The 22,446-nt window shown below is 39.1% G+C and overlaps 1 protein-coding gene and 2 non-coding genes across 3 annotated transcripts; 1 reads left to right on the forward strand and 2 right to left on the reverse strand.

Annotated features, from left to right (window-relative positions):
• On the reverse strand, positions 1–489 carry LOC130963439 (uncharacterized). The gene has a single exon (XM_057889557.1). It carries the CDS (start codon positions 487–489, stop codon positions 1–3), a length of 489 nt encoding a protein of 162 aa, XP_057745540.1.
• A 13,202-nt stretch (positions 490–13,691) lies between these two features.
• Positions 13,692–13,795, reverse strand: LOC130963830 (small nucleolar RNA R71). Its single transcript, XR_009079949.1, has one exon. It is a non-coding gene; the product is annotated as a small nucleolar RNA R71 (small nucleolar RNA).
• Positions 13,796–22,338: 8,543 nt separating this feature from the next.
• LOC130963846 (small nucleolar RNA R71) lies at positions 22,339–22,446 on the forward strand. Its single transcript, XR_009079964.1, has one exon. It is a non-coding gene; the product is annotated as a small nucleolar RNA R71 (small nucleolar RNA).

The raw sequence follows: 22,446 nt of genomic DNA on the forward strand, positions 1-22,446 counted from the left end.
TCAATCTGTTGCTATGTGGGGATCTTCCAAGTGGAAGATCTCAAGCTCTTTGCTTTTCTGCACCTTCTCACCATGGTACAGCTTCAGGCGGTGTCCATTAACCTTAATAAGCTCAGAGCTTGAAGGATGGCTTAGGTGATAAACTCCGTACGATTCAGCCTTCTCTACTCTGTATGGACCTTTCCATTTTGATCTCAACTTACCGGGCATGAGCCTCAGTCGAGATTTGTAAAGGAGAACAAAATCTCCAAGTTGGAACTCTCTCTTCTTGATGTTTTGATCATGCACAGCTTTCATCTTTTCCTTATATATTCTGGAGTTCTCATAAGCTTCTAGGCGAAGGTTCTCCAGTTCCTGCAGTTGCAACTTCCTTTCAGCTCCGGCCTTCTCAATTTCCATGTTGCACTCTTTAACTGCCCAGAAGGCTCTGTGTTCGATTTCAACTGGGAGATGACAAGCTTTTCCACAAACTAAGCGGTAGGGACTCATCCCAATGGGTGTCTTGTATGCTGTTCTATATGCCCACAGTGCATCTTGTAGTCTGGTGCTCCAGTCTTTTCTGTGAGGCTTTACTATCTTTTGCAAGATACATTTAATTTCTCTGTTTGACACCTCGGCTTGCCCATTAGTTTGGGGATGGTAAGCTGTTGCAACTTTATGGATTATCCCATGCTTCTTCATCAATCCTGTTAGTCTCCTGTTACAAAAATGGGTGCCTTGATCGCTCACGATCGCTCGTGGTGATCCAAAGCGGCATATAATATGGTTTCTCACAAAGGAAACAACAGTGTTAGCATCATCAGTGCGGGTAGGAATTGCTTCCACCCATTTGGAAACATAATCTACAGCTAACAATATATAAAAATATCCACTAGAATTTGGAAATGGACCCACGAAGTCAATGCCCCAAACATAAAAAATTTCACAGAAAAGCATATATTGTTGAGGCATCTCATCCCTCTTGGATATGTTACCAAATTTCTGGCATGGGTGACAAGATTTACAAAACTCAGCAGCATCTTTAATAAGAGTAGGCCACCAGAATCCACAGTCTAAGATCTTTCTAGCTGTTCGTTGGGGGCTAAAATGTCCTCCACTCTCAGATGAGTGACAGGCCTCTAAAATGGACTGGAATTCTGATTGAGGTACACAACGTCTAATTATCTGTCAGCGCCACATCTCCATAAATATGGGTCATCCCATGTATAATATTTAGACTCGCTTTTCAGCTTGTCTCTTTGATGTTTAGAAAAATGTGGAGGAAATGTGCGGCTAACTAAATAATTAGCAACAGGTGCATACCAAGGGACTACCTCAGATACTGCTTGCAGGTTGTCAAAAGGAAAATTATCATCTATAGGAGTAGAATCATCCTTAATATGTTCAAGGCGACTCAAGTGGTCTGCTACTAAATTTTGATTACCACTCCTATCCTTGATTTCTAAATCAAATTCTTGTAACAGCAGTATCCAACGTATAAGTCTTGGTTTGGATTCCTTTTTAGCCAATAGATACTTTAGAGCTGCATGGTCCGAATACACTACTACTCTAGTACCAAGAAAATAAGCCCGGAATTTATCCAGAGCAAAAACAATAGCAAGTAGCTCTTTCTCAGTAGTAGTATAATTGGACTGGGCAGTGTCTAAAGTCTTAGACGCATAGGCAATAACAAAAGGATTCTTACCTTCACGCTGAGCCAGCGCTGCTCCTACTGCATGGTTGGATGCATCGCACATGATTTCAAATGGCTGGCTGATGAGCGGATAATTTGTACGCTTTTTGGCATTGTTTTTAGTATGTTTTTAGTATCTTTTAGTTAGTTTTTAGTATATTTTTATTAGTTTATAGTTAAAATTCACTTTTTTGGACTTTACTATGAGTTTGTGTGTTTTTCTGTGATTTCAGGTATTTTCTGGCTGAAATTGAGGGACCTGAGCAAAAATCTGATCCAGAGACTAAAAAGGACTGCAGATGCTGTTGGATTCTGACCTCCCTGCACTCGAAGTGGATTTTCTGGAGCCACAGAAGCCCAATTGGCGCGCTCTCAACGGCGTTGGAAAGTAGACATCCTGGGCTTTCCAGCAATATATGATAGTCCATACTTTGTGTAACGACCCAATTTCTTGTACGTCATGATCATACTAGAAACTGAGCGCTACCAACTTGTCTTCCTAATTATTATCTATTATTTATCATATGAGCCTGATTCGTTGTTAAAAACGTAGTTATTTTACGAGGTACTTTTTTTTTTTGAAAACATTTGGATTAACAAACAGTGTCATTCATAATCAATTCACAACTAATAATATATAAAACATTTACAAACAACCACACATAAACATATCACAAGTAGTTGACAACATTCGGTGATTCAGCCTTTATTAGAATATAGACTGTTAGTTAGAACACCCCTAGATATAGCTAGATAATAACTATATACATATATATACATACAACATCCCAGGTCCTGACCTGTTCAAGAGGTCCCTAAGCTGGCACCCAGGCTAGCCTAGACTCTATACTCACCTAGTCCCTCTAAACTACTAAAGCGAGGGAAAGTATGTTCTAAGTCTTCAAAACTCAAGTCAGGTGGAACATCACCAAAAGGTAGAACATCATTTGTTACTCCTCTGCACGATCAGACATTGCCATATGACGTCTCTCTGGTACCTCATCAAGTAGCCACATAACAGGAGTCTCGTACACAGGATTTAGGTTAAAGTTCACGTACAAACGGGGTGCGGACATTGGCTGGTCTCACGGTATATACATATAAACAGAGAATGGGATTCACCCTAGACTTAGAAGACTACCTAGAGCGGAATCCTTTTTGCAAACGGTCGTCAGCGAACTACGGAAAGAAACTCTTGCTTCCATCTGGAGGGGGAAGGGAGAGAGAAGGGATAAGAACTGGGGAGTTCTTAGTAGGGTCGGGGTTATTAGTTACGTTCATTAATTCCGTGTTGTTTAGCAGATACATAGCAGAATATCGAGAAGTAGTAAACAGAAGACAGATAAATAGAGAAAATAGAGAAAACAGAAAAAGATCACAAACAGAAGAATACAAGAAAGTAAAACACAGACACAAACATAGAGAATAGAATGAAAACAAAGAAAGCATACATTCATGCAACAATCATAATAGAGAAAATGCACAACCAAGTATGATGCATGTCTAGTCCTAGCGCAGGTAATGAGCTCATCTGTCGGTTACATACCCGCTCCCGACGTTACCCAGCAACCTCTGTCTGGATAAGGCTTTCCTGTTGGCAATATCCACTGCAAGCAACCTTTGTCTTGCAGGGTATCCACTGCAAGCAACCTTTGTCTTGCAGGGCGAAACTTATTAGCCGATATACGCCCAACAGACTCACTGTAAGCAACCTCTGTCTTACAGGAGCAACAACATACTCACTGTAAGCAACCTCTGTCTTACAGGAGCCACAACACACTCACTGTAAGCAACCTCTGTCTTACAGAAGCACATTCATCTTGATACCTCTGTAAGCAACCTCTGTCTTACAGCAAAGCATTATAGCAAGGTATCCCAGGAAAGCGTTCTCAGTGGTCGTACCACCATCTATCTGACTGCCTCTCTGCAGCAGATTCTTACATAATCATTCTCTTTATCATCATTCATTAACATTCTCATTATTCATCATCACTTTCACATTCTTATGCTGTACCTCTTTCTTTCTCTATTCAATCATGCTATACAAACTCTACAGCTTTTACTTTTACAACATCTTAACTCAAACCATTTCTCTTTGTCACATTACTCTCTTCTCTGTGTCTTTTTACTTTGCTCAGATTACTCTTTTCTCTGTATCCCTCTATTCTGCTCTGGTTACTCTATTCTCTGTGTTTCTTTACTCTGCTCTGGTTTTTATGCTTAACGTATGTATTTAAAGCTTATATAAATTTCGATATGATTAGTTAGCCTGCCCCAAGTATAGGTTCATTAAGTCTATACTGAAACAGTTTAACTTTTCATATAATACCTAACCCTATTCGCAAATCAAGAACTAACTATGTTGCCCTAGTTTGTTCACTAGTCTCTGTCTGTTTCTCTGTTGTTAAAATTTTACAGACTTTTTCTTCGATTTTTATCTTTCCTTTGACTTTTATCTTTCTTTTATCTTTACCTCACTAATATGTTCTTACCACTCCCTAAGTGTTTTATGAAGGTAATTAGGAGAATTCTACACTTAAAGTTGTCTTTCTAAAGCTTTTACGGAAAACTGCCTTTTTCGCATTATTTTATTATTTTTATTAAAATATTATTTTTATTTAAATATTATTATTTAATATTTTATTATTATTTATTATTTTATTAATATATTTTCGAAAATTAACTTTACTTTAACCTTTAACCTTTAAAATTCACTTTTTACCACCCGTAACTTTTAATATTTCTACTTTTACCACCCTAACTTTAAGAAATTACTAAATAACCCCTCAAACACCAAAATATTGACTTCCTTGCCCTTTCTAAGATCTAAGGCCTGTTCTTCAATGTTCTTCACCACACTCAAAGTGTTCTTCATGTTCTTCGTATATTCTTCAAATTCTTTCTCTGTTTTTACCCGTTTTTCAGTCTTTTCAGCAACCGATTTTTACCATAATTCAAAATAAAATTGCAGCCACTAAAACCCCAACTTTTCTACATGATTTCAACACAAATTGAACCCCAATTTAAGCTCTAGGGTTTCGTTTTCCAGCAGCCATAAGAACACACATTCATAGCTTGAATTTCATCAAATTTCATCAATTTTTCACCAAAATTTCAACAAGAATTACTCATACAAACAATCAATTTCAAGCACAGCCAAACCATATCATAATCACACAACTCAAACACAATCAATCAGGATTAAATTCGTCAAACCCTACCTGGTTTTGCTGCTCCTAATTCAATTAAACTTTCAGGTGGTCCTTAAGCACTTTTTCCTCCTAAATCACATCAAGAACAACTTTAAATCCAAAAACTCTCAACTGACCAAATCTCACTCAGCATGTTAGGAAGAGATATATCACCTTAGAGTTGCTGGAAATTCACGTTTCTTGGCCCTCAAGTCAAGTTAAGCATGATTCCTAAGGAAAAACATCAAGAAAACACATGTTTACATGGTTTTCCTTGAAAACCGAATTGAAAAGGGAGGGAGACAGCCATCTCACCTTATTTCCAGCCTTGATATGTTATATGGTTATGTAGAGGAAGAAGAGAGGATCATTTTGGTGAAATCGGAGTTTTGATTTGAGTTTTAGTTCAGAAGAAATCAAGCTTTGAAGATTAAAGGGTCATGAAAGTTTCTCTCTTTTCTCTCTTCACATTTTCGGCCAAAGGGAGTAAATGACCAGCCTTGGAGTGTCTTGGGGGTTTAAGGAGAGTTGTGATTGGTTGGATTGAAGGTGGATTAAAATAATATTAAAATATCTCTGGTGTATAACTACTAAAACTAGGTGTATCGGAACACTTATAAAAACATCTCCAAAAATTATTTTATGAGCTACTAGCATAAATGACACTAGTAACATATTTATTATGAGAATAAAACATGTATGATGAGGCCTTAGCATTGCTAAAGTCATCAGAGAGTGCTGGTGCTAAGCTGCACCAGTAAACCGTAAACCCGGTTAAACCGATTTTCTGTTTTTAACAAAAATAGACCAGGTAACCTTATAATATCATTCAAGAAGCTTCTAATACTCATATAATGATGATATTACCCTATTATCTCTCTTCTCTCATGAATCGAGTCCGGTTCGTCAAACAGAGACTATTTACGAAAATCAGAATCAAAACTGCCAACCGATACGGTTCAAAAACTAGGTTCTTCGCGATTGCATTATCGAGCTTGCCTCAGAGAAGGTTCTAGCTTAAGGATGACATAATGATAATGAGGATTGAGATGCTTGATGATATAACAGAGGTGTTCCCTTTACTGATCTTTCGGAGAAATCCGTACTTTCAGAAAAGATCTCAGGCACTCGAAAATCAGGGTTGTTACATTCTACCCTCCTAAAAGAAAATTTTGCCCTCAAAATTTCAGTCGCGTGCAAGAAATCCATCTTTAAGCGGTCTATTTCCTTCGATCCATCCTGACGAAGAGATCGGTCCATTGCTGATAACATTCAAATCTCACACATCTATAGCCATTAAGATCATAACAGCTATGAAGATAGCTGTGGCTCACGTCGATTCATCGTTCGGAGCTCAATTAAACCATCCCTATTCACAGTCATTGAGGTCTTATCCGTACCAAACAATCAATATTAAGGTGATCAGTCTTAATATCTCAAGTTAAGTACGAACATTCCCAAAATGAGCACTCATAGACATTCATGCCAAATGTATCTTAAAGATACCCTAACGGCATGATACACACAAGCAGAGTATGCAATGAAGCATAGTCAGTCCACTCCCCAGGCTCTACTGGGAACGAACTGCTCTGATACCAAATTGTAACGACCCAATTTCTTGTACGTCATGATCATACTAGAAACTGAGCGCTACCAACTTGTCTTCCTAATTATTATCTATTATTTATCATATGAGCCTGATTCGTTGTTAAAAACGTAGTTATTTTACGAGGTACTTTTTTTTTTTTGAAAACATTTGGATTAACAAACAGTGTCATTCATAATCAATTCACAACTAATAATATATAAAACATTTACAAACAACCACACATAAACATATCACAAGTAGTTGACAACATTCGGTGATTCAGCCTTTATTAGAATATAGACTGTTAGTTAGAACACCCCTAGATATAGCTAGATAATAACTATATACATATATATACATACAACATCCCAGGTCCTGACCTGTTCAAGAGGTCCCTAAGCTGGCACCCAGGCTAGCCTAGACTCTATACTCACCTAGTCCCTCTAAACTACTAAAGCGAGGGAAAGTATGTTCTAAGTCTTCAAAACTCAAGTCAGGTGGAACATCACCAAAAGGTAGAACATCATTTGTTACTCCTCTGCACGATCAGACATTGCCATATGACGTCTCTCTGGTACCTCATCAAGTAGCCACATAACAGGAGTCTCGTACACAGGATTTAGGTTAAAGTTCACGTACAAACGGGGTGCGGACATTGGCTGGTCTCACGGTATATACATATAAACAGAGAATGGGATTCACCCTAGAATCAGAAGACTACCTAGAGCGGAATCCTTTTTGCAAACGGTCGTCAGCGAACTACGGAAAGAAACTCTTGCTTCCATCTGGAGGGGGAAGGGAGAGAGAAAGGGTAAGAACTGGGGAGTTCTTAGTAGGGTCGGGGTTATTAGTTACGTTCATTAATTCCGTGTTGTTTAGCAGATACATAGCAGAATATCGAGAAGTAGTAAACAGAAGACAGATAAATAGAGAAAATAGAGAAAACAGAAAAAGATCACAAACAGAAGAATACAAGAAAGTAAAACACAGACACAAACATAGAGAATAGAATGAAAACAAAGAAAGCATACATTCATGCAACAATCATAATAGAGAAAATGCACAACCAAGTATGATGCATGTCTAGTCCTAGCGCAGGTAATGAGCTCATCTGTCGGTTACATACCCGCTCCCGACGTTACCCAGCAACCTCTGTCTGGATAAGGCTTTCCTGTTGGCAATATCCACTGCAAGCAACCTTTGTCTTGCAGGGTATCCACTGCAAGCAACCTTTGTCTTGCAGGGCGAAACTTATTAGCCGATATACGCCCAACAGACTCACTGTAAGCAACCTCTGTCTTACAGGAGCAACAACATACTCACTGTAAGCAACCTCTGTCTTACAGGAGCCACAACACACTCACTGTAAGCAACCTCTGTCTTACAGGAGCACATTCATCTTGATACCTCTGTAAGCAACTTCTGTCTTACAGCAAAGCATTATAGCAAGGTATCCCAGGAAAGCGTTCTCAGTGGTCGTACCACCATCTATCTGACTGCCTCTCTGCAGCAGATTCTTACATAATCATTCTCTTTATCATCATTCATTAACATTCTCATTATTCATCATCACTTTCACATTCTTATGATGTACCTCTTTCTTTCTCTATTCAATCATGCTATACAAACTCTACAGCTTTTACTTTTACAACATCTTAACTCAAACCATTTCTCTTTGTCACATTACTCTCTTCTCTGTGCCTTTTTACTTTGCTCAGATTACTCTTTTCTCTGTATCCCTCTATTCTGCTCTGGTTACTCTATTCTCTGTGTTTCTTTACTCTGCTCTGGTTTTTATGCTTAACGTATGTATTTAAAGCTTATGTAAATTTCGATATGATTAGTTAGCCTGCCCCAAGTATAGGTTCATTAAGTCTATACTGAAACAGTTTAACTTTTCATATAATACCTAACCCTATTCGCAAATCAAGAACTAACTATGTTGCCCTAGTTTGTTCACTAGTCTCTGTCTGTTTCTCTGTTGTTAAAATTTTACAGACTTTTTCTTCGATTTTTATCTTTCCTTTGACTTTTATCTTTCTTTTATCTTTACCTCACTAATATGTTCTTACCACTCCCTAAGTGTTTTATGAAGGTAATTAGGAGAATTCTACACTTAAAGTTGTCTTTCTAAAGCTTTTACGGAAAACTGCCTTTTTCGCATTATTTTATTATTTTTATTAAAATATTATTTTTATTTAAATATTATTATTTAATATTTTATTATTATTTATTATTTTATTAATATATTTTCGAAAATTAACTTTACTTTAACCTTTAACCTTTAAAATTCACTTTTTACCACCTGTAACTTTTAATATTTCTACTTTTACCACCCTAACTTTCAGAAATTACTAAATAACCCCTCAAACACCAAAATATTTACTTCCTTGCCCTTTCTAAGATCTAAGGCCTGTTCTTCAATGTTCTTCACCACACTCAAAGTGTTCTTCATGTTCTTCGTATATTCTTCAAATTCTTTCTCTGTTTTTACCCGTTTTTCAGTCTTTTCAGCAACCGATTTTTACCATAATTCAAAATAAAATTGCAGCCACTAAAACCCCAACTTTTCTACATGATTTCAACACAAATTGAACCCCAATTTAAGCTCTAGGGTTTCGTTTTCCAGCAGCCATAAGAACACACATTCATAGCTTGAATTTCATCAAATTTCATCAATTTTTCACCAAAATTTCAACAAGAATTACTCATACAAACAATCAATTTCAAGCACAGCCAAACCATATCATAATCACACAACTCAAACACAATCAATCAGGATTAAATTCGTCAAACCCTACCTGGTTTTGCTGCTCCTAATTCAGTTAAACTTTCAGGTGGTCCTTAAGCACTTTTTCCTCCTAAATCACATCAAGAACAACTTTAAATCCAAAAACTCTCAACTGACCAAATCTCACTCAGCATGTTAGGAAGAGATATATCACCTTAGAGTTGCTGGAAATTCACGTTTCTTGGCCCTCAAGTCAAGTTAAGCATGATTCCTAAGGAAAAACATCAAGAAAACACATGTTTACATGGTTTTCCTTGAAAACCGAATTGAAAAGGGAGGGAGACAGCCATCTCACCTTATTTCCAGCCTTGATATGTTATATGGTTATGTAGAGGAAGAAGAGAGGATCATTTTGGTGAAATCGGAGTTTTGATTTGAGTTTTAGTTCAGAAGAAATCAAGCTTTGAAGATTAAAGGGTCATGAAAGTTTCTCTCTTTTCTCTCTTCACATTTTCGGCCAAAGGGAGTAAATGACCAGCCTTGGAGTGTCTTGGGGGTTTAAGGAGAGTTGTGATTGGTTGGATTGAAGGTGGATTAAAATAATATTAAAATATCTCTGGTGTATAACTACTAAAACTAGGTGTATCGGAACACTTATAAAAACATCTCCAAAAATTATTTTATGAGCTACTAGCATAAATGACACTAGTAACATATTTATTATGAGAATAAAACATGTATGATGAGGCCTTAGCATTGCTAAAGTCATCAGAGAGTGCTGGTGCTAAGCTGCACCAGTAAACCGTAAACCCGGTTAAACCGATTTTCTGTTTTTAACAAAAATAGACCAGGTAACCTTATAATATCATTCAAGAAGCTTCTAATACTCATATAATGATGATATTACCCTATTATCTCTCTTCTCTCATGAATCGAGTCCGGTTCGTCAAACAGAGACTATTTACGAAAATCAGAATCAAAACTGCCAACCGATACGGTTCAAAAACTAGGTTCTTCGCGATTGCATTATCGAGCTTGCCTCAGAGAAGGTTCTAGCTTAAGGATGACATAATGATAATGAGGATTGAGATGCTTGATGATATAACAGAGGTGTTCCCTTTACTGATCTTTCGGAGAAATCCGTACTTTCAGAAAAGATCTCAGGTACTCGAAAATCAGGGTTGTTACACTTTGCCCAAGATTTGATGGCCCAAACCGGCGTTCAAAGTCACCTTCAGAATTCCCAGCGTTAAACGCCGGAACTGGCACCAAAATGGGAGTTAAACGCCCAAACTGGCATAAAAGCTGGTGTTTAACTCCAAGAAGAGTCTCTACACGAAAATGCTTCATTGCTCAACCCAAGCACACACCAAGTGGGCCCGGAAGTGGATTTTTATGTCATTTACTCATCTCTGTACACCCTAGGCTACTAGTTTTCTATAAGTAGGACCTTTTACTATTGTATTATCATCTTGGTTCTTCTGGTTCCCTCTTTGGGGCCGAAACCAATGATCACTTTTGTTCTTATGTATTTTCAACGGTGGAGTTTCTACACACCATAGATTGAGGTGTGGAGCTCTGCTGTACCTCGAGTATTAATGCAATTACTATTGTTCTTCTATTTAATTCCGCTTGTTCTTTGTCCAAGATATCACTTGTTCTTCAACTTGATGAATGTGATGATCCGTGACACTCATCATCATTCTCACTCATGAACAAAGTGACTGACAACCACTCTTGTTCTACAAGCATACGAGGCTCTAGTGTTTATCTCTTGGATTCTTTAACCGGAATCTTCGTGGTATAGGCGAGAACTGATGGCAGCATTCAAGAGAATCCGGAAGGTCTAACCTTGTCTGTGGTATTCTGAGTAGGATTCAATGATTGAATGAATGTGACGTGCTTCAAACTCCTAGCAGGCGGGGCGTTAGTGACAGACGCAAAAGAATCACTGGATTCTATTCCGGCCTGACCGAGAACCGACAGCTGATTAGCCATATGCTGTGACAGAGCATAGGAACATTTTCACTGAGAGGATGGGAGGTAGCCACTGACAACGGTGAAACCCTTGCATAAGCTTGCCATGGAAAGGAGTAAGAAGGATTGGATGAAGACAGTAGGAAAGCAGAGAGACGGAAGGGAAGGCATCTTCATTCGCTTATCTGAAGCTCCCACCAATGATATACATAAGTATCTCTATCTTTATCTTTATGCTTTATTCATCATCTATACCCATTTGAGTCTGCCTGACTGAGATTTACAAGGTGACCATAGCTTGCTTCATACCAACAATCTACGTGGGATCGACCCTTACTCACGTAAGGTATTACTTGGACGACCCAGTGCACTTGCTGGTTAGTTGTGCAAAGTTGTGTAGTGAATCACAATTTCGCGCACCAAGTTTTTGGCGCCGTTGCCGGGGATTGTTTGTGTATGGACAACTGACGGTTCATCTTGTTGCTTAGATTAGGTATTATTTTTCTTCAGAGTTCTTAAGAATGAATTCTAGTGTTTCAAGGTGATGTTCTTATCATCACCAAAGCTGATTGATCATCATCAATTTAGCTCTTGAATGCAATGTCCTGCTGAAGCTTAGCTAGCTATGTCTAATTCCTTTAGACTAAAGCTTTAGACTAACATTGCATGATTCCTGGAATTCTCATTAAGAATTTTGATACCTTTATTTTCTTCTTCCACTTAATTTTCGAAAAATCCAAAAAATTACAAAATCATAAAAACAAAAAAAATATTTCTTGTTTAAGTCTAGTGTCTCATTTTAAGTTTGGTGTCAATTGCATGTTTCTGTTCTTCTTGCATTTTTCAAATTTATGCATGTGTCTTCATTTATCTTCAAGTTGTTCTTGATGATTTCCTTGTTTTGATCTTTGAATTCTCTTGACTTGAGTGTTTATGTGTCTCATATGCATTCTCATGTTGTTAGTGTCAGTAGTATACAAACTGCTAAGTTTGGTGTCTTGCATGCATTGTTATTTGATTTTAGTTGCATTTTGATTTTTCCTCATTATAAAAAATCCAAAAATATTTTAATTTGTGTCTTTTCAAGTCAATAATACAGAGAATTGAAGATTCAGAACATACTGCAGAGGAATTATACAGAAAAAGCTGGGCATTCAAAAATGCCCAGTGAAGAAGACAGACTGGCGTTTAAACGCCAGCCAGGGTACCTGGTTGGGCGTTTAACGCCCAAAAGGGTATAGTTTTGGGCGTTAAACGCCAGAATGTGCACCATTCTGGGCGTTTAACGCCAGGATGGCACAAGGGGGAAGATTTTGTTTTCAAAATCAATTTTTTTTCAAGTTTTCAAAGTTTTTCAAAATCAAATCTTTTTCAAATCATATCTTTTCAATCAAATGTTTTCAAAATCAATTTCTTTCCTTTTTCAAAGATACTTACTAACAATTAATGATTTGATTGAACATTTTAAGTATGTTGCCTTTTCTGTTGAGAAAGGTTTAATGTTTGAATCATATCTTTTCTTGTTAGGCAAGTCATTAATTTTTAAAATCAAATCTTTTTAAAATTGTTTTCAAAATCATATCTTTTCAATCATATCTTTTTTAAAACCATAACTTTTCAATCATATCTCTTTAATCACATCTTTTTCAAAATAGTTTTCAAATCATATCTTGTTGATTTCTAATTTCAAAAATCTTTTTCAAAAATTACTTGATTTCTTTTCCACTCTTGATTTTCGAAAATCAAGTAGTGTTTTTCAAAATGTTTTCAAAATCTTTCACTCAATTTTCGAAAATTACTTCCCTTCTTCTCACATCCTTCTATTTATGAACTAACTCTATTCCTTAATGCAAAATTCGAACTCCATCTTCTTTGATAAGTTCGAATTTTCTACTTCTGTCTTCTACTTTTCTTTTCCTCTGACACCTCAAGGAATCTCTATACTATGACATAGAGGATTCCATATTTTCTTGTTCTCTTCTCTTTCATATGAGCAGGAACAAAGACAAAGGCATTCTTGTTGAAGCTGACCCTGAACCTGAAAGGACCTTGAAGCGAAAGCTAAGAGAAGCTAAGGCACAACTCTCTATAGGGGACCTGACAGAAATCTTCAAAGAAGAAGAAACCATGGCAGCCGAAAACAACAACAACAACAACAATGCAAGGAAGGTGCTGGGTGACTTTACTACACCTACTCCTGACTTCTATGGGAGAAGCATCTCTATCCCTACCATTGGAGCAAACAACTTTGAGCTTAAGCCTCAATTAGTTTCTCTAATGCAACAGAATTGCAAGTTCCATGGACTTCCATTGGAAGATCCTCCTCAGTTCTTAGCTGAATTCTTGCAAATCTGTGACACTGTCAAGACTAATGGGGTTGACCCTGAGGTCTACAAACTTATGCTATTCCCTTTTGCTGTAAGAGACAGAGCTAGGACATGGTTGGACTCACAACCTAAAGAAAGCCTGGACTCATGGGAAAAGCTAGTCAATGCCTTCTTGGCAAAGTTCTTTCCACCTCAAAAATTGAGTAAGCTTAGAGTGGAAGTCCAAACCTTCAGACAGAAGGATGGAGAATCCCTCTATGAAGCTTGGGAAAGATACAAACAATTGATCAGAAAATGTCCATCTGACATGCTTTCTGAATGGAGCATCATAGGTATTTTCTATGATGGTCTTTCTGAACTATCCAAGATGTCTTTGGATAGCTCTGCTGGAGGATCTCTTCATCTGAAGAAGACGCCTACAGAGGCTCAAGAACTCATTAAAATGGTTGCAAATAACCAATTCATGTACACTTCTGAAAGGAATCCTGTGAACAATGGGACAAGTCAGAGGAAAGGAGTTCTTGAGATTGATGCTCTGAATGCCATTTTGGCTCAGAACAAGATATTGACTCAACAAGTCAATTTGATTTCTCAAAGTCTGTCTGGAATGCAAAATGCACCAAGCAGTACTAAGGATGCTTCATTTGAAGAAGAAGCCTATGATTCTGAGAACCCTTCAATGGAAGAGGTGAATTACCTAGGAGAACCCTATGGAAACACCTATAATTCTTCATGGAGAAATCACCCAAATTTCTCATGGAAGAATCAAGAGAAACCTCAACAAGGTTTCAACAACAATAATGGTGGAAGAAACAGGTTTAGCAATGGCAAGCCTTTTCCATCATCTTCTCAGCAACAGACAGAGAATTCTAAGCAGAACCCCTCTGACTTAGCAACCATGGTCTCTGATCTAATCAAAACCACTCAAAGTTTCATGACTGAAACAAGGTCCTCCATTAGGAATTTGGAGGCACAAGTGGGACAGCTGAGCAAGAAAATTATTGAACTCCCTCCTAGTACTCCCCCAAGCAACACAGAAGAAAATCCAAAAGGAGAGTGCAAGGCCATCAACATGGCCGAATTTGGAGAGGAAGGAGAGGAAGTGGACGCCACTGAGGAAGGCCTCAATGGGCGTGCACTGACCTCCAATGAGTTCCCTAATGAGGAACCATGGGAATCTGAGGCTCAAAATGAGACCATAGAGATTCCATTGGACTTACTTCTGCCTTTCATGAGCTCTGATGAGTATTCCTCCTCTGAAGAGGATGAGTATGTCACTGAAGAGCAAGTTGCTAAATACCTTGGAGCAATCATGAAGCTAAATGACAAGTTATTTGGAAATGAGACTTGGGAGGATGAACCTCCTTTGCTCACCAAAGAACTGGATGACTTGTCTAGGCAGAAATTACCTCAAAAGAGACAAGATCCTGGGAAGTTTTCAATACCTTGTACCATAGGCACCATGACCTTCAAGAAGGCTCTGTGTGACTTAGGGTCAAGTGTAAACCTCATGCCTCTCTCTGTAATGGAGAAGCTAGGGATCTTTGAGGTACAAGCTGCAAGAATCTCACTAGAGATGGCAGACAACTCAAGAAAACAAGCTTATGGACTTGTAGAGGATGTTTTGGTGAAGATTGAAGACCATTACATCCCTGCTGATTTCATAGTCCTAGAGACTGGGAAGTGCATGGATGAAACCATCATCCTTGGCAGACCCTTCCTAGCCACAGCCAAGGCTGTGATTGATGTTGATAGAGGTGAACTGATCATTCAAGTGAATGAAGAATCCTTTGTGTTCAAGGCTCAAGGATATCCCTCTGTCACCATGGAGAGGAAGCATGAAGAGCTTCTCTCAACTCAGAGTCAAGCAGAGCCCCCACAGTCAAACTCTAAGTTTGGTGTTGGGAGGCCACAACCAAACTCTAAGTTTGGTGTTGAACCCCCACATTCAAACTCTAAGTTTGGTATTGGGAGGTTCCAACATTGCTCTGAGAAAATATGAGGCTCCATGAGATCCCTCTGTCAAGCTACTGACATTAAAGAAGCGCTTGTTGGGAGGCAACCCAATGTTATATTTTATCTATTTTCTTTTGTTATTTTATGTTTTTTTGTAGGTTGATGATCATAAGAAGTCACAAAATCAATTGAAAAAGCAAAAACAGAATGAAAAACAGGAAGAAAAACAGCACACCCTGGAGGAAGGCCTTGCTGGCGTTTAAACGCCAGTAAGAGTAGCAGTTGGGCGTTTAACGCCCAGTCTGGCACCATTCTGGGCGTTTAACGCCAGAAAGGGGCACCAGACTGGCGTTAAACGCCAGGAAAGGGCAAGAACCTGGCGTTAAACGCCAGAAAGGGGCACCAGCCCGGCGTTTAACGCCAGAAATGGCTCAAAACGTGATTTTGAATGCCACTTGGTGCAGGGATGACTTTTCCTTGACACCTCAGGAACTGTGGACCCCACAGGATCCCCACCTACCCCACCACCCTCTCTCTTCTTCACCCATTCACCAATCACCTCAACACCATCTTTCTCTTCACCACTCACACCCATCTTCACTCCTCATTTTCACACACCCTAAACACTACTTCTTCCCCTTTTGGCCGAACCACAAAGCCATCTCCCTCTCCTCCATTTCTTCTTCTTCTACTCTCTTCTTTCTTCTTTTGCTCGAGGACGAGCAAACCTTATAAGTTTGGTGTGGTAAAAGCATTGCTTTTTGTTTTTCCATAACCATTTATGGCATCCAAGGCCGGAGAAACCTCTAGAAAGAGGAAAGGGAAGGCAAAAGCTTTCACCTCCGAGTCATGGGAGATGGAGAGATTCATCTCAAGGGTGCATCAAGACCACTTCTATGAAGTTGTGGCCATGAAGAAGGGTCAACTTTGATCAAAGGTTGGACCAAGTCCTCACAGACATTTGTGAAGAGGGCGCTCAATGAAAGAGAGATTCAAGAGGAAAGCCGGTTCAACTGAGAAGGCATGACCTCAAGACCATCACTAAGAAAAGGATGGAGCAAACAAGAGACCCCTCTCATCATGAGATCCCTGAGATGCCTCAAGGGATGCACTTTCCTCCACAAGACTATTGGGAGCAAATCAACACCTCCCTAGGAGAATTGAGTTCCAACATGGGACAACTAAGGCTGGAGCACCAAGAACACTCCATTCTCCTCCATGAAATTAGAGAAGATCAAAGAATCATGAGAGAGGAGCAACAAAGACAAGGAAGAGACATTGAGGAGCTCAAGCACTCCATAGGATCTTCAAGAGGAAGAACAAGCCGCTATCACTAAGGTGGACCCGTTCTTTAATTTCCTTGTTCTTTGTTTTTCTGTTTTTCGAAATTTTCATGCTTATGTTTGTCTATGTTTGTGTCTTATGATCATTAGTGTCTTAGTGTCTATGCCTTAAAGCTATGAATATGAATCCATCACCTTTCTTAAATGAAAACTGTTTTTATTACAAAAGAACAAGAAGTACAGGATTTCTAATTCATCTTTAAAACTAGCTTAATTAGTTTGATGTGGTGACAATACTTTTTGTTTTCTGAATGTATGCTTGAACAGTGCATATGTCTTTTGAATTTGTTGTTCATGAATGTTAAAATTGTTGGCTCTTGAAAGAATGATGAAAAAGGAGACATGTTACTGAGGATCTGAAAAATCATAAAAATGATTCTTGAAGCAAGAAAAAGCAGTGAATACAAAAAAAAACGAAAAAAAGGGGAGAAAAAGAAAAAGAAAGAAAAAAGAAAGAAATAAAGTTGTGATCCAAGGCAAAAAGAGTGTGCTTAAGAACCCTGGACACCTCTAATTGGGGACTCTAGCAAAGCTGAGTCACAATCTGAAAAGGTTCACCCAATTATGTGTCTGTGGCATGTATGTATCCGGTGGTAATACTGGAAGACAGAGTGCTTTGGGCCACGGCCAAGACTCAATAAGTAGCTGTGTTCAAGAATCATCATACTTAACTAGGAGAATCAATAACACTATCTGGATTCTGAGTTCCTAAAGAAGCCAATCATTCTGAATTTCAAGGGATAGAGTGAGATGCCAAAACTGTTCGGAGGCAAAAAGCTACTAGTCCCGCTCATCTAATTTGGAGCTAAGTTTCATTGATAATTTGGAGTCTATAGTATATTCTCTTCTTTTTATCTTATTTGATTTTCAGTTGCTTGGGGACAAGCAACAATTTAAGTTTGGTGTTGTGATGAGCGGATAATTTGTACGCTTTTTGGCATTATTTTTAGTATGTTTTTAGTATCTTTTAGTTAGTTTTTAGTATATTTTTATTAGTTTTTAGTTAAAATTCACTTTTCTGGACTTTACTATGAGTTTGTGTGTTTTTCTGTGATTTCAGGTATTTTCTGGCTGAAATTGAGGGACCTGAGCAAAAATCTGATCCAGAGACTGAAAAGGACTGCAGATGCTGTTGGATTCTGACCTCCCTGCACTCGAAGTGGATTTTCTGGAGCCACAGAAGCCCAATTGGCGCGCTCTTAACGGCGTTGGAAAGTAGACATCCTGGGCTTTCCAGAAATATATGATAGTCCATACTTTGCCCAAGATTTGATGGCCCAAACCGGCGTTCAAAGTCACCTTCAGATTTCCCAGCGCTAAACGCCGGAACTGGCACCAAAATGGGAGTTAAACGCCCAAACTGGCATAAAAGCTGGCGTTTAACTCCAAGAAGAGTCTCTACACGAAAATGCTTCATTGCTCAGCCCAAGCACACACCAAGTGGGCCCAGAAGTGGATTTTTATGTCATTTACTCATCTCTGTACACCCTAGGCTACTAGTTTTCTATAAGTAGGACCTTTTACTATTGTATTATCATCTTGGTTCTTCTGGTTCCCTCTTTGGGGCCGAAACCAATGATCACTTTTGTTCTTATGTATTTTCAACGGTGGAGTTTCTACACACCATAGATTGAGGTGTGGAGCTCTGCTGTACCTCGAGTATTAATGCAATTACTATTGTTCTTCTATTCAATTCCGCTTGTTCTTTGTCCAAGATATCACTTGTTCTTCAACTTGATGAATGTGATGATCCATGACACTCATCATCATTCTCACTCATGAACAAAGTGACTGACAACCACTCTTGTTCTACAAGCATACGAGGCTCTAGTGTTTATCTCTTGGATTCTTTAACCGGAATCTTCGTGGTATAGGCGAGAACTGATGGCAGCATTCAAGAGAATCTGGAAGGTCTAACCTTGTCTGTGGTATTCTGAGTAGGATTCAATGATTGAATGACTGTGACGTGCTTCAAACTCCTAGCAGGCGGGGCGTTAGTGACAGACGCAAAAGAATCGCTGGATTCTATTCCGGCCTGACCGAGAACCGACAGCTGATTAGCCATATGCTGTGACAGAGCATAGGAACATTTTCACTGAGAGGATGGGAGGTAGCCACTGACAACGGTGAAACCCTTGCATAAGCTTGCCATGGAAAGGAGTAAGAAGGATTGGATGAAGACAGTAGGAAAGCAGAGAGACGGAAGGGAAGGCATCTTCATTCGCTTATCTGAAGCTCCCACCAATGATATACATAAGTATCTCTATCTTTATCTTTATGCTTTATTCATCATCTATACCCATTTGAGTCTGCCTGACTGAGATTTACAAGGTGACCATAGCTTGCTTCATACCAACAATCTACGTGGGATCGACCCTTACTCACGTAAGGTATTACTTGGACGACCCAGTGCACTTGCTGGTTAGTTGTGCAAAGTTGTGTAGTGAATCACAATTTCGCGCACCACTGGCTCCAGTCGGGTCCTCTCACAATTGGAGCTTGAGTTAGAGCAGTCTTTAGCTTATCAAATGCTTGTTTGCAATCCTCACTGAACTCGAACTCAATATCCTTTTGTAGTAATCTGGATAAGGGAAGTGCCACCTTACTAAAGTCCTTAATAAATCTCCTGTAGAAACCTGCATGGCCAAAGAACGAACGGACTTCCCTCACAGAAGAGGGGTAAGGTAAACTAGAAATAACATTCACTTTTGCTGGATCTACATAAATGCCATTATTAGATACCACATGTCCCAATACAATCCCTTGCTTTACCATAAAGTGGCATTTTTCGAAATTCAATACAAGGTTTGTATTAATACATCTATCTAATACTCTAGATAATCCATCTAAGCAAAGGTTAAAAGAATCACCATAAACGCTAAAATCGTCCATAAAAACTTCCATACAGTCCTCAATAAGATCAGAGAAAAGACTCATCATGCACCTTTGGAAAGTAGCTGGTGCATTGCACAAGCCAAAGGGCATTCTCTTATAAGCGTAAGTCCCTAAAGGACATGTAAAAGTAGTCTTTTCCTGATCCTCAGGAGCTATATGAATCTGGAAATAACCTGTGTAACCATCTAAAAAGCAATAATGTGATTTACCTGACAGGCGATCCAGCATTTGATCAATGAATGAAAGTGGGTAGTGATCCTTACGAGTAGCTTGGTTGAGACGCCTATAATCAATGCAGACTCTCCAAGCATTCTGAACTCTAGTTGCTATGAGCTCTCCATGCTCATTTTTCACGGTAGTGACTCCGGACTTATTGGGCACCACTTGTACTGGGCTTACCCATTCACTGTCTGAAATGGGATATATGATACCGGCCTTCAATAGTCTGGTCACTTCCTTTTTGACAACTTCCAAAATGGTAGGATTCAATCTTCTTTGTGGTTGACGGACAGGTCTTGCTCCCTCTTCTAAAAATATTCTGTGCTCGCATATTTGAGGGTTGATTCCCACTATGTCTGCCAAACTCCACCCGATTGCATTCTTATGCTTCCTTAGCACATCAAGTAGCTGTTCTTCTTGTTGAGAAGTCAGTTCTCTTGCAATAATAACCAGAAGCTTCTGCTCATCCTCAAGGTAAGCATATTTGAGATGTGGAGGGAGAGGTTTCAATTCTAACTTTTGATCATGGGCAGGCTCTGGGTTATCTGGGGCTTGTGAAAATGGCGAAGTGTCCTCATTGTCGGTTAAGAGGGTCCCCACACTTGGACCTTGTCCAGTGTGCCTCTCTTCAAACTCTTCCTTTTGAACTTCAGCCACACTTTCGTCTATGACATCACACTGGAAGATAGAACGATCTTCTGGGGGGTTGTCAATGACTCCATTCAGATTGAAGATTACTATGCGGCCATCTATTTCAAAGGAGTATGTCCCTGAAAAAGCATCCAATTTGAATTTTGATGTCTTCAGGAATGGTCTTCCAAGTAGGATTGATGATGGCTTATCTGAATCATTATGGGGCATCTCCATGATATAAAAATCAGTGGGAAATGTGAGCCCTTTAATGTTCACCAAAACATCTTCAGCAACTCCAGCCACTGTAATAATGCTTTTATCTGCTAACACAAAACGAGCTGCCGACCTTTTTAAGGGAGGGAGCCTTAAAACATCATATATAGACAAAGGCATTATACTGACACATGCTCCTAAATCACACATGCAATCATAAATTACTACACCACCAATAGTACAACTAACTATGCAAGGACCTGGATCACTACATTTTTCAGGTAATTATCCCATTAAAGCAGATATAGAACTACCTAAAGGAATAGTTTCTAATTCATTAATTTTGTCTTTATGGATACATAAGTCTTTTAGAAACTTTGCATATTTAGGTACCTGCTGAATAACATCAAAAAGGGGAACAGTTACCTCAACCTTTTTGAATATTTCTACCATTTTAGGATCAGGTTCCAGCTACTTCCTAGGCTTCCTTGCAAGTTATGGAAATGGAATGGGAGTAGTGTTTTCTGTGGTGCCTGCATCTTTTTGTGCTTCTTCCTGTGGTTGAGCTATCTCTTCTTCAGCTATGTCCTGTATATCCTCTTCCTATTCAACATCTTCGATTTCTACCACCTCTTCAGCTGAGGCGTATTCTGGTGAGCTTGGTTCCTCCTGATTCCTCTCCTGCAGTGTGGTTCCGGACCTCAGGGTGATGGCATTAATGCCTCCCTTTGGATTGGGTAATGGTTGAGAGGGGATTCCAGTGGTGCTTGAAGGTTAGTTACTGGAATTTTGTGCTGAACCAAGTTGTGTCATAAAAGCTTGCAGAGTAGAGGTGAAACCATTCAGACAGGCGTTAATACTGTTCACGATGGTATTTTCCATGGTCAGTTGTCTCTTCTCAAAAGCTTGTAATAAATCTTCATTAGAAGATACAGAAGAATGAGTAAATTGAGAGGTTTGCTGCTAATTGTTCAGTGGTCCTTGGTTTTGCCTCAGGTGAGGTGCTCGGTAAGGTTGATTTTGCTGCCTGTTGTTGTAATTATTCCACCTCTGATTTCCCTGATTATCTCTGCCTCCCCTATTATTGTTGTCCCTCCAATTCTGGTTTGAATTGTCCTGCCATCCATGGTTATTATTTCCACTTTGATTGTACCCTTGGTTGGGGCGGTCATAGAAGTTGTGAGTGGATGCCACCATGTTGTCTTCTTGTTGGAGCTGCGGGCATTCATCAGTGTAATGGCTGTAATCAGCACAAATTCCATAAATTCTTTGTGGAACTAGTTGTTGGTTTTGCTGCTGTTGAGTTTGCTGAGCTTGTTGATTTAACTGCAATTGCTTCAGCAGGTTAGTCATTTCACAGATGCTTTGATTTAGAGCAGCAGTCTCTATGCCAGAAGATAATTCTGCAACGGCCCTTGAACGGCCTTGCTTCTGTCTGTGGTTCCGAGTAGATTCAGCTAAATCACTGATCAATTGCCAAGCTTCATCAGTGGTCTTGTACTTCTTCATAGACCCATTGCTGGCACTTTCCAATGTGGTCTTATCTCGGGGCCTCATACCTTGTGTGATATAACTGAGTAGCACGATCTTGTCAATCATGTGGTGGGGGCATGCTTCCAGAAGATTATTGAAGCACTCCCAGTATTCAAAGAGAGTCTCATTGTCATCCTGAACAATTGTAGAGATATCCTTTCTCAGTTT

Source organism: Arachis stenosperma, chromosome 2, assembly GCF_014773155.1.
Source record: "Arachis stenosperma cultivar V10309 chromosome 2, arast.V10309.gnm1.PFL2, whole genome shotgun sequence".
NCBI classification, from domain to species: domain Eukaryota; kingdom Viridiplantae; phylum Streptophyta; class Magnoliopsida; order Fabales; family Fabaceae; genus Arachis; species Arachis stenosperma.

What these genes read in the sequence shown, in the direction of transcription:
- LOC130963439 (XM_057889557.1), bottom strand. Translation starts at nt 489, where the DNA reads ATGAGTCCCTACCGCTTAGTTTGTGGAAAAGCTTGTCATCTCCCAGTT.